The sequence below is a fragment of the Thermobia domestica genome, chromosome 12 (assembly GCF_964235325.1).
Source record: "Thermobia domestica chromosome 12, izTheDome1.hap1.1, whole genome shotgun sequence".
NCBI lineage: Eukaryota > Metazoa > Arthropoda > Insecta > Zygentoma > Lepismatidae > Thermobia > Thermobia domestica.
In genome coordinates this window covers 79,196,499-79,213,733 of record NC_137465.1, presented here as the reverse complement: position 1 = coordinate 79,213,733, position 17,235 = coordinate 79,196,499, and the positions used below count along the sequence as shown (strand labels likewise).

General features: G+C 34.7%; 2 protein-coding genes across 2 annotated transcripts in view; both read right to left on the bottom strand.

Moving 5' to 3' along the window:
• Positions 1-795: 795 nt before the first annotated feature.
• On the bottom strand, positions 796-1,894 carry Vps28 (vacuolar protein sorting 28). Its single transcript, XM_081733828.1, has one exon. The coding sequence runs from the start codon at positions 1,892-1,894 to the stop codon at positions 1,241-1,243; it is 654 nt and encodes a 217-aa protein (XP_081589954.1). The 3' UTR covers positions 796-1,240.
• A 113-nt stretch (positions 1,895-2,007) lies between these two features.
• ksh (transmembrane protein 167A-like protein ksh) overlaps positions 2,008-17,235 on the bottom strand; it is a 171,903-nt gene continuing 156,675 nt past the window's right edge. Inside the window, exon 3 of the mRNA XM_081733829.1 lies at positions 2,008-2,146. Within this exon, the coding sequence (XP_081589955.1) occupies positions 2,041-2,146 (106 nt within the window). The 3' untranslated portion in view covers positions 2,008-2,040. The remainder of the gene's footprint in view (positions 2,147-17,235) is intronic.

Genomic DNA, 17,235 nt, shown 5'->3' with positions numbered 1-17,235 from the left:
ATTGTTTACAAAACTGAATCCATAACGGTTATTTTGGGTATTCAAAGGATTATTTCTTTCTTTACTGTTACATCGTGAGAATTTTTAAAATAAGGAACTTGTGAACAGCCTTTTAAACGTTCCCTCTCGAATCTTAACTCTCAATAAATTTTATATTAATTAGAATAAAGTTTTATTTTATTCATAAATTTTACACTATAATTTTTGTCCACGAAATCTACTACATTTTCAGAATAGTTATTGCTAACCCTATTGAACTTTTACTTAAAAAAATATCAAACTTTAACCTACTAGCTTTATAAACAATTCATTGAAACTAGAAAACTCAATGCGTCAGCTGATTTTTCATTTTTTTTTTTATTGAATGATTTATCCTTGGGTCTTTCAATTTTTTCAGAATTTTCTCTTTAGAATTCAGCAATTAACTGTCTCAGTGTTATAATGGGAAAACGAAGGCGGAACGAACTGGTTTCTCTCCACTAAAATTGGAATATTTAATAAAGGCTTAAAATTTCCCAGGCTAAAACCCACGGGAGGTAACTGTTTTTAACTTCTTATATTTCTAGCCGATATTTCTCATCGAAAGGATTTATGCTATTTTCTTTGCTTTTTTATCAGTGACTAATTTTTTAGTTTTGGGAAAAAAGTTTTCTTTCTCCACAATTCTGTTTAAGCTAAATCATACATAAATATGTAGTATAAATTAACACTACTTTGCGGGTTGTCAGTGTCATAGGCCTGACTTAAGACGATGAAACAAACAGTGGGAATCTACAAATAAAAGGAAACAACACAAATACTTAATAATTTATTCTTTTAGCCAACCATTAAAATATTCTTAGTTATAATTTTAGTATTCTTTCTTCTACAACAAGAATTTTCGGAAACCATAAATACAGTGAATAATCCTGGCCTAACATGTTACATACTAAATTTTAACAATTTTATGTTTAATATAATGCGAAAAGAAAAAAAAACAATGCTAAGTTTTCTAGATCGTGTTTGTATGTAAACGTGATTTATACAATGGTAACCTGTGATGTGTTCAGAAGCAATATACACTCCATCTGTTTACAATATCATACACAGTACTGCTTAAATTTCATCATAGCATTCAGTAATATTTTCCTAACTAGGTAAGAAAAACTTTTATATACAGAACAGAGCCGTATAAATGTTCTGTCTCATAAACACATATTAGTTCTTTGTTTTTTATACAGAATAGAAATACACACTAATGTTAAGCATGTAACTGCTTGATGAATGCATTGTACGCCTGATCTAATTCAAAAACCAACTGGCGGACCTGAGTGTCTGATAGTTCGTCTGAAGCCTGCATTCCTTGTAGCACTTGCAACCAGTCAGAAACCAATTTTTTCCCTTCGAAGTCAGATGGCAATAAACTCAAGCGATTCATAGTTTCCATAAGATCACATAAATCTGGATACAACTCATCCATTGCTTTAATCTCTAATTTCAATTTATCCATGATAGTGATGAAAAGACTGACAATATCTGCTATACACTTACTAGTATTTCCTTTATCATCTTTAATAGTTATTGGACGATCCTCTTTAATCCTTTCTGTTGCTGCTGCACAATCTAACCTGTACTTCTTAACGAAAGCTTCCAATGTAGGAAATTCATCACACTGGATCTGCTTAAACGCTGCTTTATACTGCACTAACAGTTTTGAACACTGTGCAGTATATTCTTTTGGTGTTACACAATCACGCAAAAATGCCTTTTCAAGATGCTGCAATGTGTTAATAATTGCATATAAATCGGCCATATTATCATATCTTTCTCTTTCTCGAGCATTCCTGTACAACTTCACTTCTTCCATCAATTCAGGTCTGTTAGACTCTTGAATACCAGACATACTTGCAAACATGTCGAATACTATCAACTATAAAAAGATATCTTAAATTGAACGAGAAAATTAACTCAGTACACGTGTAGCGCATACGAAGGTATGCTTGTAATTAATATTTGTACAGTTTATTTAAAATAATCAAGAGACATTAAAGCTCTAAAGTTCTAGGACCAAAAAAGAATGCTAAATGCCATCACTATACAACACGCTGCAATATAAGGACTCTTCCTTTCTCCAATTCTAGCGCATTTCCAAAATGTTCCCAAGCATCTGAAAATAAGAAAAAAGAAAAGCTAAATCTTAACGAAAATAAAGTTAACGCAAAGGTATACTGCTAAGAAACACACTAGATCCCAGAAATATTTACTGAAATAAAAATGTGAAGTCAAATCAGTCAGGCAATAAGTATCAATAAATATAGTAAATATAAAGTTAAAAAATGTTTTAAAAAATACACCAATCATTAACAAAATATCCAAAACTTGAGTGAATAAGTTTAGTGTTCCTTTCCAGAACGAAACCAAATAATTTCCAAAAAAATTGTATAACATCTTGTACAAGTTGAAGTGAAATACGCTCAGCATCTCAAGCAAAGGTTAATACTGAAAAATAATTTCATTTCTTGAATCTGCTTACACGTTAATGGTCATAAATTTTAATTTTCTTCAAACTGATTCCAGTATAATATATAAAAACTATATGAACGATTACTGAAGTAATAATGCAATGGAAAGGATATAAGAAGAACTTTAATAGTTGTCTACGTCGTATACAGTATTCGTATACAGTAAAAACCAATTGTCCATATTTACGTATTTACACCCTAGAGCTAAATCAAAAAGACTTGCTGAAAAGTAAAATCTTATTACACATACTTTAAATCTTGCATAGCAATCTTTCAGATTTGTAACAAATTAAGAAATTTTAAGAGTAATTTCTTTTAACCCTTCAAATGACAAGGTACGCCTTTGAGGATCGCATCTGTACAGTCAGCGGCAAAAATATCTTCCCTTTGATTGTTGTAACTCCATTACGTCGGATCCAGTACTTTTGCTACTATAACAAACGCCTGGACAAATGCAACCCAACTTAATCCTAACATTTTAACCAGCAGACAACAGTTTGTAAGCCTGCGGAGCACTGAGACAGGGTTTTGCTGTGAAATTGATGTACAAAAAAATTCTCGATCTATTGTTTTAAGCGTGTTATCCGATAAGTGCCATAATAAATATTATAATTCGTTGTGTATATTCTGTATGTGAGAAGAAAAGAACACTGATCATACATGAGTTAGAAAATGGTTCAAATTAACTGAAATATAAAATCTGAAACGACTGAAGGAAATAAATGTAAGTCTTTGTCTGCATTCATGGACCTACTACAATTCCACGTCATTCTTATCATTCGAACATCTCTTTCCTTCTCCACAGGAGATGATCTTGCATATCATACCGAATATTAATTGAAACTGAAATTGAAGCACATTAAAAATTTCGGACGTGCGGGGGGTTCGGACGCGAGCCGCCTTGGTTGGGAAGTCGATGCGGTAACCTCTTGACTACGCAGACCTTGATGTTGCACTAAAACTCAGCTAGTTGAAAATCTTTCATGTATGACTGGTCCAGATACTAAGGACTGTATAAAGAGATTATCTTCATTAGTTGAGTTACTTGTCTTCTTCAACTCTAAAACAGGTCAAGCTGACCTTTCTCAATGAAGAAAATGTCTCAAAACATTCCTCAAGTTGAGGCTAAGTGAAAAGATGACGGATGTTACTTTTTCACTATTTAACTTGTATCAAGACTTCCAGGAATATAGTTAAGTTTCGAAATATTTTATGTTTAGCAAACGTATTACTCCCTTAAGTAGTACTTTGTCACTTTTAAACGAAAGACTTGTAAAGTAATGGATATCGTATGAAACTAACACGTGGCAGATCCCGGCTCGAGTCCCACTGTGTCAAATTCCTTCATCAATTGTTATTCTAATTCTATTATTGTGACGATGATTTATGACTATTATCATTATTATTATTATTAACGATCAATCCAGCAGAAGAGCAGACTTAACAGTATTCCCTTCGATTCGTGTATTTGTTTAGAAAAAAACATAGCGATCACCATGGTAACGAGGAGGAAATAGACATTACTATTTCAGTCTATTCACACGACCATCTCTAGTCCCAGCAGACAGACAGAAGGAACCAAAAACGATAATATACCTAAATCAAAGCAAAATTCAACTACAAAATGAAACCTAACTTAAAATATATATTACTTGGACAAAGTACCACTTATTGCTAATATGTCATTTGTCCTCTGTCTAAATCTTGGAGACCAGTGTTGCCACACTTGGTACAATTGTACTAAATTCAGCCCTTTATGTCATTCATCCCGTTGGTACCACGCTGGCATTTTCAGCCACTTCTGAGATAAAGTTAATACAATTCTATCCAATTCAGCACCATTCAACAAATACTTGTCATATTTTCAAAAGTGTCAGTAAGACTTTTCCTACATTTCACGTTACTCATACTGTGGTTGGACTCCTAAAAAATACTGTTGAACATTCATTCTGTGACATTGCATCGTATAACGCTACGAACTTCGTGTAGAAAATTCGTCGTAATTAGAACTATACCGGGAAACAAATAATGCAAGATATCCGCGCCGCGCATGAAGGAGACGAGAAAGAAGCAGTGTGGTGGAAATTTTAGCTTTAAAAAGGCACCTACAGGTTGAATCAAGTGTTGAATATTCTGAAGAAGACCAACGGTTTACTTTGAAATATAGGCGCTTTTGATTTCCTTACAATACACACCGAAGATGACAACTGTTTTCCCTTTTAATTTGCGGTCTCTGTTATACTTCCTACGTGCGAAAAAAAAAAAGTTTCATCTACTTCCACGGTTATTCGGCGTCCCTCTATTCGGATGTTTTTAAAAAGAGTACTTTCTTGATTTCGACGCTTGGAAGAGGGGGAGAGGGTGGGTTGTAGAACCACCTTTTTGGCTTCGTGTTATAGATCCATGTATTACACTGGTATAAAATAATGAATTCAGTCCTTTTTCTTTCAATTTGGTACTATTTTTCAGCCCACTCCACAGCTAGGACTGTAGCAACACTGTTGGAGACACACTTACGGTTTCTACTGATAGATCGATCAGTGGCTGATTATTCGAAATCTAAATAAAGTTGAATTAGTTATTTTTTGGACGGACCCGTAAAAGTTGCCTGCTCCTGATAGAGAGTGTCCAAATCATCAATTATGGAGGCTGCTCGATTTTTATTTTAACTAGCTACAATTTATTTATTATTTTTTAAGAGAATTAGGCCAGACTGTTCCGACTTCCGGAACAATTTTTAGATATTTAGAACTGAATCCTTTTAATTGAGCGAGTTCCCTGAATTCCGAAGATGCTGAGATGAAGGGGGATATTTTAGGTTCCCCGGATGACAGTTGGTCTCAACCAATTTGAATGAGGTTCGTGAGGATTCGCAGGACGGATCTCTTTCTGCCAAGAGATTTGCCTTAGAAAAGGGTTTTGCATGAAAGGAATCCTGTCATTACGACTATATATGCATATGCATATTATTTCCATATATTTTTTTGAGGTATTGCAGCTCCAAAGTCAACATAAACTTTGTAATTAATTTCTCAATTTATATTCTTTTGTTAGACGCAGGTAATACTCTTCCACTTACCAATATTTTTGTTTATATATTTTTATTACTTAAGAGTTCAACTTTATTTCAACACCTACGCTACTAGGCTACATGGGACGTAGATCTACAAACCACAGTACCTGCCTCCAGAAATCGAACCCGACTCCTGTAAGGACAGCAAAGTTCTAAGCACTTAGCCACAAAGAATCCCAGCAATAATTGTTTGGTTTTGTCAACAACATATTTCCGTCCCTTACTTCTTTCCTTAATGATTTAATAATAATAATAATAATAATAATAATAATACATAATTCTGGTAAAGACAATAAAGAGGAGCGCGCCAATATTTTTTTTTCAAATTAGTATGGAAACCAAAAATGATAGATATATACCACGTTTGGTTTTAGTACAGAGATTCGAGTCGAGATGGATTATTCTTGGGACAATTGATTACAGAAAACTGCTTCTCCCTACCTATTACAGTTTTTACCTTACAGTAATCAACGTTTAAACCGGAAGTAGTTGATTTATGCCATTTTCGGTTTGAATGGAGGTTTAAGAGAGGAAATAGTAAACATTTTTGGAATTCTAAATTGATTACAAAAACACTTTTCGTTATCTATTACGGTTTTTATTCTATGGCGGTCAACACTGAAACCGGAAATGGTTGATTTCTGCCACTACCGATTTGAATAAAGTGTTAAGCGAGAAGATGCGAACTATTCTTAGAAGGCTAAGTCGATTTTCAAGGAAATCGAACCTGCTCTCTTATCTATTTTTCTCTATATAGATTAATATTAAAAACCGGAATTCGTATTGGATTTCTACCACTTTCGGTTTTAATATAGTATTAAGGATGGACATTTCATTTATTCTTGGAACGCTTAATCGATTTGAGAAAACCCGTTCTCGCTATCTATTACAGCTTTCGCTCTATAATGGCAACGTTAAAACCGGAAATGGTTGATTTTTACCATGTCCGATTGATTAAGCGTCTCCATTAACGAACTCGGACGAGATACCATAATCGCTCCACATATCTATTGCAAAAACAGAATATAAAAATTTGGCATTTGTCCAAGAGTCATCGTGGGATTAACGGACATACGTACTAAGAATACAATACTATAAGTTCTGTTACGTAATAATAATAATAATAATAATAATAATAATAATAATAGTTATAAGCGTAGATCCGAAAATTATTCATTTGGCATAAGGGGTAACTGCAAATCTGATGATTAATATAAATGACTAATACCAAAAGAACAAAACATAATAAACGACTAGGCAGGGTTGGATTTACCACTAGGCCATAGTCTAGGGCGCAACGTTTTGAGGGGAGCACTCGAATGAAAATTTAATTGGCAAGACGAAGAAAAGTGCAAAGTATAATAATAATAATCATAATAATAATAATAATAGAAGTCAAATTAAACAGTCTCCAAATAATAATTGATTTAGCAAGTCTACTGGCTTTAATCATTGGTCGTCGAAGCTAAATAGAATTTTAACATTGTACTTGCAGTAGACAGTAGCGAAGAGGCGGGTAATTATGGTATACTGCACTTCCCTCGCAACCCTCCTGTGCATGTGCTCCTGAACACCTTGTCACAATATAAATCTAGAAAAATTTCAACAATTCGATTATTTTATTCCTTTTAATGCAATTCTTAGTGTTGGAATATTCAAACTATTACGGACGAAAATTCAAAACGAATTTCTTTCATTATTGCACCGACGCATATTGGAAAACTCAAACTTATCATTCTCTGTAACTATTTGTATTTCAAACAACAAGAAAATATCGTGAATTTGTAGTAATTAGTCTTTCTTCACAGCATTTGTAAAATGAAAATTCATTAAAATTTATACTAAAACGAAATAAAGGTATGCATAAAATAAGCTTTTCATTATTATTTTCTATTGTGTTAAAAATTTCCCCCATCGAGGAGGGGTAGAAAACCTGCGACTAAAGGCCAATCTACACCATAAAAGATCTTGTACAAGATCTTGTAGCTGTCATAAAAAAAATCTTGAAACCCTACCATATTTCCCCGTGTACACATAGTCTTGATAGGGTCATAAAACATTTTTTCCATCTTGCAAGAAGTTCAACAGTGTCCAACTTTTTGGGCCGTCTTGCTTGCTACCTGCTATCGCCCTCCCGCTGACATAAAAGAAAATCCAGTTGCGCCGCTTCCGAAACAACGGTTTCTTTTGGGCTGGAGGGGGAAGAGCCAAAATACACATTTTTACGACTGCCAGGGAAAACAAGTGTCTCTTCTTTTGTTAACAGCTCGGTTCCATGAAGTAGGCATCGAAATAATATAGCTTCCTCACAGATATGAAAATAGCATACTGAATTCAGGATGGTACTGCAAGCTAAATTCTGTAATCATAGCAGCTTTAATCGAAGTTATTATCTTTCATAATTACTAATTTTCATAATAATAATAATAATAATGTTTTTTCCGATAAACTGATTGTCACCAAATAATATTATTTATATATATAATGGATTAAATGGAAATTTGAACCGATGTACATAGTTTTCAGGGTTGTACTTGAGCAGAAATCCTTAGGTTTTGCAATTATTCTAATTATGCCTATATTTTGATTGTAGATAGAAGCTGCGGTGCCTCAGTGGTAGAGCGTTCACCTCCGTTGCTTGGGGTATCTGGTTCGATCCCAGCTCGCGCCGTGTGGACTTTGTGGTGGACAAACACCATGCTCCTGAGTTTTCTCGGGGTTCTCCCGTTTCCTCCCACTTTTTTCATTCCACCATTTCATTCATATCTCACCGTCTCCTTTAGCCTAACCGGCATAACCGTGGGACGTAAAACTTAAAGATTTCATTTCATTTTTTCGCAATAATTCTGTAAGAAGAATAACTCTCTTTTAGTTTTATCATAAATTTTAGATGTTATTCTACTTGTTCTTCTTGGAAAAATAACTAGATACTATTCTCTTATTAGGAGCGTTATTCACATCTATATCAGTAAAAATGAATGTGATTAAAGAAAAAGAAAAAAAGAAAGAAAGCTAACTGCATAGAAATTGATAATTGACTGACTCAGTTGCAAGTAAACCGTTTGACATTATAGCTGAAACAAAGATAAAACAAACTTACTTCGGTCTAGTATCAAGTCATTTCAATTGTATTGTTTTCCAGTAGTTCACCTCCAACATGCTAAAGCTCGCAGTCAGGGGCGGCTTTAGGATTTTAATTTTGGGTAGGTCCGCTCCTCGCGTATGGATACATATGCACATTCGATTGATTAATGACAATAGGAAATTATTTTTACAGTAGTTGTTGATGCTGTTTATTAAATAATTATTTACCATTAATAGAAAAAGTGAAAATATATTTACTTTTTATTATATCTTTTAGTGTTTATATATTTTCAGTTTTATATATTTTTGGGTAGCCCCGTGTCTACCCGCTAAAATCGACACTGCTCGCAGTACGTAAAAGGTTCCACAGTTCACAGCCTCAAGACATGTTTGGCCATATATTAAGCAAACAATGCAAAAGGATGCGTAAGACGGCCCTGATCCCCCATTATCTGACCCTATGATTTGATTGAACTACAAAAAAACATACAAGTATTTTGATACTGATATTGATATTTTGTATTGCTGCTATTTACATTGACAATATAAATATGAAAATCAAAGTATATATGATACTATTGCATATAGTATAGAATTATGTGTACACTGAGAAAAATCCGTTATTCGGACAGCGGTTATGTTGTACAAATATATGGAATCCTTACGATTAGTACGGAAATCTGTACGGAGCATACGTTATCCATATACTACATAGTTACTGCCTTTTTCTCATTTAGACATTATATCATGTCGCTGCAGGGTGTCTGACATCTAACAAACTTCCGTATACTACACATGTATACGTATATTATATACGTCAGCTATATATTTCATACATCCATCTGTATGTGAGATTCTGACCGCCTATAGACAGTTGTTTCTTTCATCATGAGTGACGTCATTGAACAAAGAACAACTGTCGTTTTCTTGCGAGTCGGTTTATGCATATCGTATCATGGCATGGGAGGTCGTAACACCCCTCATTCTATATCTTCTACTTCGTGCTGTTAATACTTTACTACGCAACACGCTCTTATTAGTTTATTATAAGCTTCATATATTTACTAACTACCGAACGATATTTGTAGCCTCGGGCATTAAATTGGTGAATAATAATAATAATAATAATAATAATAATAATAATAATAATAATAATGATGATGATGATGAGTCATTTACTGAACGAGGTTTGTTTACAACTAAAAAGAACAAAGGAAGGAAACAAAAGCCTGAGTAAGTACAACAGTTATTATAACATCAATTAAATATTCCTTTAATTACCGATTACTTTAGTATAACTCGCTTTAAGTTTAATATATTAGTAACATGTTAACGTGACTTATGGTTGATGATGAGATAGGTGATAATGGTTGAATAAAGTTGGATGCAACAGGAGAATCCCAAGCACACAGTGTTTGTCCACCAAAAGCTCACTTGACAGTGGCTGAAATTGACCTATGGACCAAACGCGTAAGAGTTGAGCGCTCTATTGGGTCCAAGTGCTTTTCGTGAAACACTGTGAAGGGAGGGAATCAATTTTGTGAAGATAGGCGAATAGCACAGAGAGTTGAGGCACCAAATGTGATGGAGGGGGAGTTACTATCAGTCAACTTCACTTAGTTTTACTATGCATGCAGATTCACTAGCTTATCTGACCTACTTTTAAGCGCGTAACGTTTCAGTTTTGGATGTTCGAAATCTGAAAATATCGTGTTGATAGGTTTTCGCCATAAATACTTTCAATATAGAAAAGTAATTCACGTGAAATATATTTACGACGTTAGAAGGTCCGTGGCATTATTTACATCTCATAGTTTATAAAAGGTATAAATAATACAATGTATATATGTACTGTATGCTGTAGACTTATAACATGAATAAAGGTTTGCAATTTTATTAATAGAGGCCGCGATGGCTCAGTGGTAGAACATTTACCTCTGGTGCATGGGGTTCTTGGTTTGATCCCAACTCGCGCCACGTGAGCTTTCTGGAGGACAAATATCGTGTGCATGTTTTTTCTCGGGATTCTCTCGTTTCCTCACACTTTCATTTCACCATTTCATTCATTTCTCTTCATCACTGCCTCTTTTAGCCTAGCCAGCATAACCGTGGGATGTAAAACTTAGAGATTTCATTTTATTTCATTTTTGGAGTAGTGACTTCGACTTTATTCAGCGGAAAGTCAAAGTTTGGTTTGGAGAAAATCATCGAAATTAATTTTATTTCTTCGGAAAATTCGATTACGCCGTTTTAGTGTTTTAAGTTCTTCTAATGTCCTTTTAACACGCAACCACTTAGTTATGTTACTGCATGTAAAGTATTGCTTAAATTGGAGCTTTTGTACAGGGCAACTGTAGTTGCTTCCTCTAAAACTATAGTTGCTTCCTCTATTATTAAATAATGAGTTACATAGCCCTATTTTAGATATCGTATTTGAGACAAGAGATTCAATTTCCAGTAATTCTTTCACAGAAATATTATCATATAGGAAATTTTGTCACGGTTATTTTTCACCTTTGTTGAACTAAATAGAGGCAAAGCATAAGCGTCTTTAAATATAGCCTTATGGAGCTATTGAGAAGTGAAACATGGATGGTGGACGGCGTTTTTTCACTGGTTCCTTAAAAAAAATCACGTATATGTTATTTGAGGTAAGACTTCCTTTACTAGGTGTAGGCCTACGCCTTAATGCACTGCAACACACAAAATTCATATGAAGAACTGTTTCGTGTGGTGGTGCATCAGTGCAATGAATTTAGTGAATATCCAGACCCTGTAACTGTGGTTATGGATTTCAAGATAGAGGAAATGCGGCTGTAAAAGCAACTTTTGGAAATTCAAGTCGTATACACCGTTGGGTTTTTCATCTGACTCAGTCAACATGAAGGAAGGTCCAAGAGCTTGGACTCTCAGAACGGTACATGAGCAATGAAAATATTCGTCTATTTTGCGAGAAAACGAATGGATTGGCATTTCTTCTCATAGCAGATGTGCATCAATTAATACAAGAGAATTCAGAGGAAGAGCTGGAACTTCTGAACTATTTTGATAGTACTACGTGTCCGGCGCGTATTGCCGTGTTAAAGCTTGGTCTGGGAATATTCGCTTACGTAATGTGCCCCTTCTATATTCCCCAGACACTTGGAATGTTCACCAAGCCACCCTGAACAGCAACTAGGACAAATAATATTTGTGAATCGTGGAACTAGAAATTTCATCATTTGGTAGGAATGTCCCACCCAACTATTTGGAAGTTTATTCATGGAATTCAACAAGTTGAAGAAACGGTTTCAACTGCGCTTCATCAAGATGCTGTGGGTCAACCACCAAAAGAGAAAATTGGAAGAGTGTTTCAGATTTTGCAGAAACGACTCCAGTCTTTGTGCATAACGTATAACACTGGAACTAAATGTTTGAAAAATTTTTGCTTGTTGTTTCTTATAATGATATGAATAATAGAAAGTGGACATGTAAAACACTTATTGCATTATAAATAGTTATATTTTGTTTGCTATTTTCTGTTCTGAACTTTTGATATTGGCAAAACCTACCATTTGTAAATAGTGATATGTAAATCCATTAGCAGCCCATTTTTCCTGTGCTTTTAACATTTGCTGTACCTGACATTATGGTTTTCATTGCTGTTTGTTCTTGCGTCGAGTATCCGGGACTTCGATTTTCCAGAGTCGAATACCAACTGAATTGTTTTCCAAGTTTGATTAACCCTGGAAGTCTATTTTTTTTTTTTTTTTTTTGGTCTCAAGTAGGTCCAACAAGGGAGGCTACTCGAACCCACAGAATAAAAGTGAGATTTTTTATAGTTTGGTTGAAAAAGAAAAAAAAACTTTGTATGGTACTGGTACTGCATAGTGTATTTGGAAATAGAGTGTAAACCCAAGTCAAGTCAAGTCGTGAGTGGGAACCTTTCATCCTTCGTGGGGATGATATATCATTATCTTATTAACTTAGAGTATTCTAGATTTCATCAAAATAAAAGAATTCTTATTATCGGATTTCCGAAGAGAAAATAAAAATGTAATAAATGTATGACCGTGTTTATTTCAACTTGAGTTCCCAGTCACGACCCCCTTTTTCAGTTTTTATTTTTAAAAGGAGAAAGAAGGAGATAAAGGAAAAGAAGAAGAAAAAAAAGGAAAATGGAAGAAGGTAAAAGAGGGAGAGTAAGAAGATGGAGGAAAGAGAAAATCTGTTATTGGTTAATTTAGGGGATATGGTAAAAGGAGTTGAAAAGTTGTCGAATTGAAATTGATTTCAATGATTATTCAGTAATGATTTGGTATTCGATGGTCGAGATAGCCACATGTCGACTCACACACACCGGACCTAGCACCAGGCATCACTAATATCTTCGTTACCATATACCCTAGCGCATTCACTCTTTTTTTTTCCCTAAGATTACGTAGTACAAATACGATTCAGTACAATTTATAGCTGGAAGTAACTGGTTAGGGGATATTTGTAAAAATCGAGACCCCCTCCCTCTGGAAGCGTTTACGGTATCACTCATATCTTCGTTATCGTACAGTCTGGCTTGTTTGTTCGTTTTTCATTTTATTTCTAAGACTACTTCTACAAAGAAGGTTCACTAAGATTTTTAACAGGGAGTAACGGTTTGGGAGATATTTGTAAGATGAATCGTGAAAACACCTGCTCGCATCGTGAAACACGGGCCAACAGAGCTGGCATGGCGTAACAACTGACTCGTTATCCCATCCCCCTTCTCTGATATTACACTTGTCTCACTTTTAGATGTGATTTAATTAATGGATAGAATAGAAACGTTCGTAATATATCATCTTTTGATGTTAAAATATACTTTCAAAAATAATCAAACACAAGCAGATTTCTAATCCTGAGAGAAATCCATATTCCATGAGGAGTAAAATATATAAATTAGTTCCTAACGAGCGCTTGTTTAAAGGCTGTAGGAAAATATATATATATAAAACTTCTTTCAAAAGGAAGATTCTGGGTGCGTTCGCCACTCCTCAGTGCCGCCTCTAGAAGGGTGGAGATAAATACGAATTATGAAGCACTGCAGTCCACACTTTTAGTTAGCGAACCAAATATCGAAAAATGTTTCAAGTTTATTTTTCAAACCTGCCCGCCCCCTCAAAAATTCCTGGATCCGCCTCCGGTATCGGCTGTTGCCAATTAATTGCTAATAGTCATAGCGTACCTTTTGAAATGATTTCAAACGTTCTTTGCATAAAGTCCGTTCGCACATGCACCCTTTTACTGTGCGCCCTGGAGCGACTGTTCCACTCGCTCCATTGTAGTTACACCACTGGCCCAGGTCATACTAATCAGGGTTGGCAAAAACCATGGTTTTTATTAAAAAAAACCAAAAAAACCGGTTTTTTTGGTTTAAACCAGGTTTTTTTGGTTTAAACCAGGTTTTTATGGTTTAAATAATTTCCTCTATACATTCATATCATATATGGTCAGAAATAAGTTTGTTTCGCGCCTTGATGTTATTACGCAACAACCGGGTTATGCTGGAAGGGGTCACATAAGCTTAAAGCGGAATAAAAACCGCTTCTCGAGTTACATCCGAGAGAAATTGCCCTCCATTTGAACTCGGAACCAGGACTAATTGGCCACAAATGCGATACGTCTGCCGACTCACTCACGAAGAAATCCTGATAAAAAAAAAAAAAAAAAAAAAAATACGTTGTACTGATCTTTACATGCTTCTTAATATAACTGTCAAGAGTCATTTCAGAAGGACGAAAAGATAAACAGTTGCACAAGTGAAACCATTACACAGAATTACATATGAACAATTTCAAAGTACTACGGAGTACAGAAGAACTAATTTAGTTCAAGTTAGTTAACAACGACTTTTATTGGTCCAAATTAAAGAAATACACCGACTTAATCTGCATATCAATAAGAAAAGTGAATAAAGATACGAATTATTTGAGTCCACTTTGGCTCAGACTCATTTATACATAAATAGATACCAAAAAGATACTTATTTCATTAAATGCCTCTCGTGGGGTCTGTATGTATGGCATTTAGTCCCCCCACACACACACACAAAAAAAAAAGTACGGCATTTTCGATGTATTTTATCAATAGTAAACATTGAAACGAAACAATATTTAGAATTTTTCTTCGATTGCAATTACATAACAATAATAACAACTACAAAAAATCACAAAATAAACATTTATAAACTTATAAAAACAAGTTACTTTTGTAGTATAATCTTTTTGAGTAATGAATGGGGAATTTAGGTCTGAATATAATACGAATAATATACGGGAGTGAAACGTGATAACCCACAAATGTGTGTTCATCAAGATTTTACAAACACTTACACTTTTACGAACCTTTTTTTGTTTTTTGGTTTAAACCATGGTTTAAACCACCTTGGTTTAAACCAGCCAACCCTGATACTAATATACTAAAAAATGTGATATTTGGAAGAAAAATCATTTTAATATGATAGCAAGGAATCAGAAAGGATTTTAAATTAAAATACGAACTCAAATGGGGAAGCGGTAATGGGTGTTCAAATGTTTTACCGAGAGTATTTTAGAAATCCCTTAAGTAAGGGACGTGAAACTCGGCATATCAACTCCTTGTTATAAATAACTGAACACATGCTGCAGCGTTGTCAAAAATTTCGATGTTGAAGAGGGAATGAAGCCCAATTTCTTTAATATTTCAAATTTTGCGATTCTTTGTTTAGAAAAAGGTCAAATGTAAGGATTTTTTAAAATTGGAGATGTGTAATTCTGTATTTGAACTCTTAATTAAAAATAGTGAATATCTGAAAGCCACATAAATGTGAAGAAAAATACAATATATAGATAGACTTCATTCAGGTGATTCAGGTAAACCCATTTGTCATCCAGGCAGAACCCTGTAATGAGAAGGTTCACTATTTGTCCACTAGAGCGCAGTGCTGCATGGGTGGAAATGTCTTTCTTGCTTTCAAGAAGTTGATATGTGTAGACAGTAAATAGAAAGATTGGGTTTCAAGATTTTTTTATGACAGCTACAAGATCTTGTACAAGATCTTTTATGGTGTAGATTGGCCTTAAGGCAGGTACGGAAAGATCAAGATGTTTCGTCTGATCAGCACTTTTTTTCTTTTTTTTTAAGCATATACAACATTGGCATCAAGATACACTGGCAACATTGTGCGGTGACGGTCACTGCAGTGTCCCCATACGAAGGCTACAATTTAAAGCAATGCTTTTCCTCGAGAGACGGACACAGAGTTGCTCGAGAGAGTTGTGCGAGAGGGGTCGGTGACGGCAACTGCAGTTACCTCGTACGAACGCAACAATTTAAAGCAATGCTTCACAAGCAGTTGTGTCATCGAGTTGCGTCACTCAGTGACTGCATACGAAGGTTCAGTTACATGTAGAACCGTACTTAAACAACGTTCTCAATTGGCTATTCCGCCACATCGCAAGCAAAGAACGCAACGGACACTCGCATGAAAATCCTTCTTTATTTGAGGTAACATATTCTAAGGTACCCAGTGTTGCAAATCATTATCAGTTCTTTTATATTGTGTAGTTTCCTATCTTGAAATAAATTGATATATTCGTTGAAAGCTTCTTTACTTGTTGCAAGTGATGATCACACTTCACTTTTGTTCATTTGATATTCCTAAGCATTTTGAGGAATCTTTAATGAAAAATCGGGAAATTGTACCACTGACAAAAGCTGAACAGAGGTGGCGTGCAAAATTAAAACAAAGATAGAAGAAGTATTTCGGTTGCAGGTAAAGCATTGGACGCAAAGCATTTGGTACAAGATAACAGGCAGATTGTGGAGATATTCACTAAATGCCTCTCGTGGGGTCAGTATGACACCCCCCCCCCATATACACACAAAAAGTACGGCATTTCGATGTATTTTATCAATAGTAAACATTGAAATGAAACAATATTTAGAATTTTTCTTTGATTGCAATAACACAACAATAATAACAACTACAAAAAATCACAAAACAAACATTTATAAACTTGTATTTAAAAAAGTTGCTTTTGTAGTATAATCTTTTTGAGTAATGAATGGGGAATTTAGGTCTGAATATAATACGAATAATATACGGGAGTGAAACGTGATAACCCACAAATGTGTGTTCATCAAGATTTTACAAATACTTACACTTTTACGAAAATTTTTTGTTTTTTGGTTTAAACCAGTTGTTTTTTTGAAAAAAAAAAAAAAAAAGCTGGTTTAAACCAGCCAACCCTGGACAAAGGAAAACAATGAATTTTTCAGTTGTTTTGCAGTAAGACTATTTACAGGGTTTTTTGACTAGGGAGAATTGAACAAAATGTGTTTTGGGAATGGTACCACGGTAGATTTCTGGGGGTGTCGTTCGGTGGGGAAAAAACTACAATGGATGTCAAGCAGTGCCGTGCCTTGGGGGGGAGCCATGGCTCCGGGTGCGGATGTAAGGGGGCACGAACTTCGGGATGAAAATGTATGTGCACATGTATAAAATAGAAGGAAAAAGGAATTTAAAGTGCTCAAAATCAAGAAAAAGCAGGGTTTAATTTTGAAAATTTTCTGCCCTTTCGC

What these genes read in the sequence shown, in the direction of transcription:
- Vps28 (XM_081733828.1), bottom strand. Translation starts at nt 1,894, where the DNA reads ATGTTTGCAAGTATGTCTGGTATTCAAGAGTCTAACAGACCTGAATTG.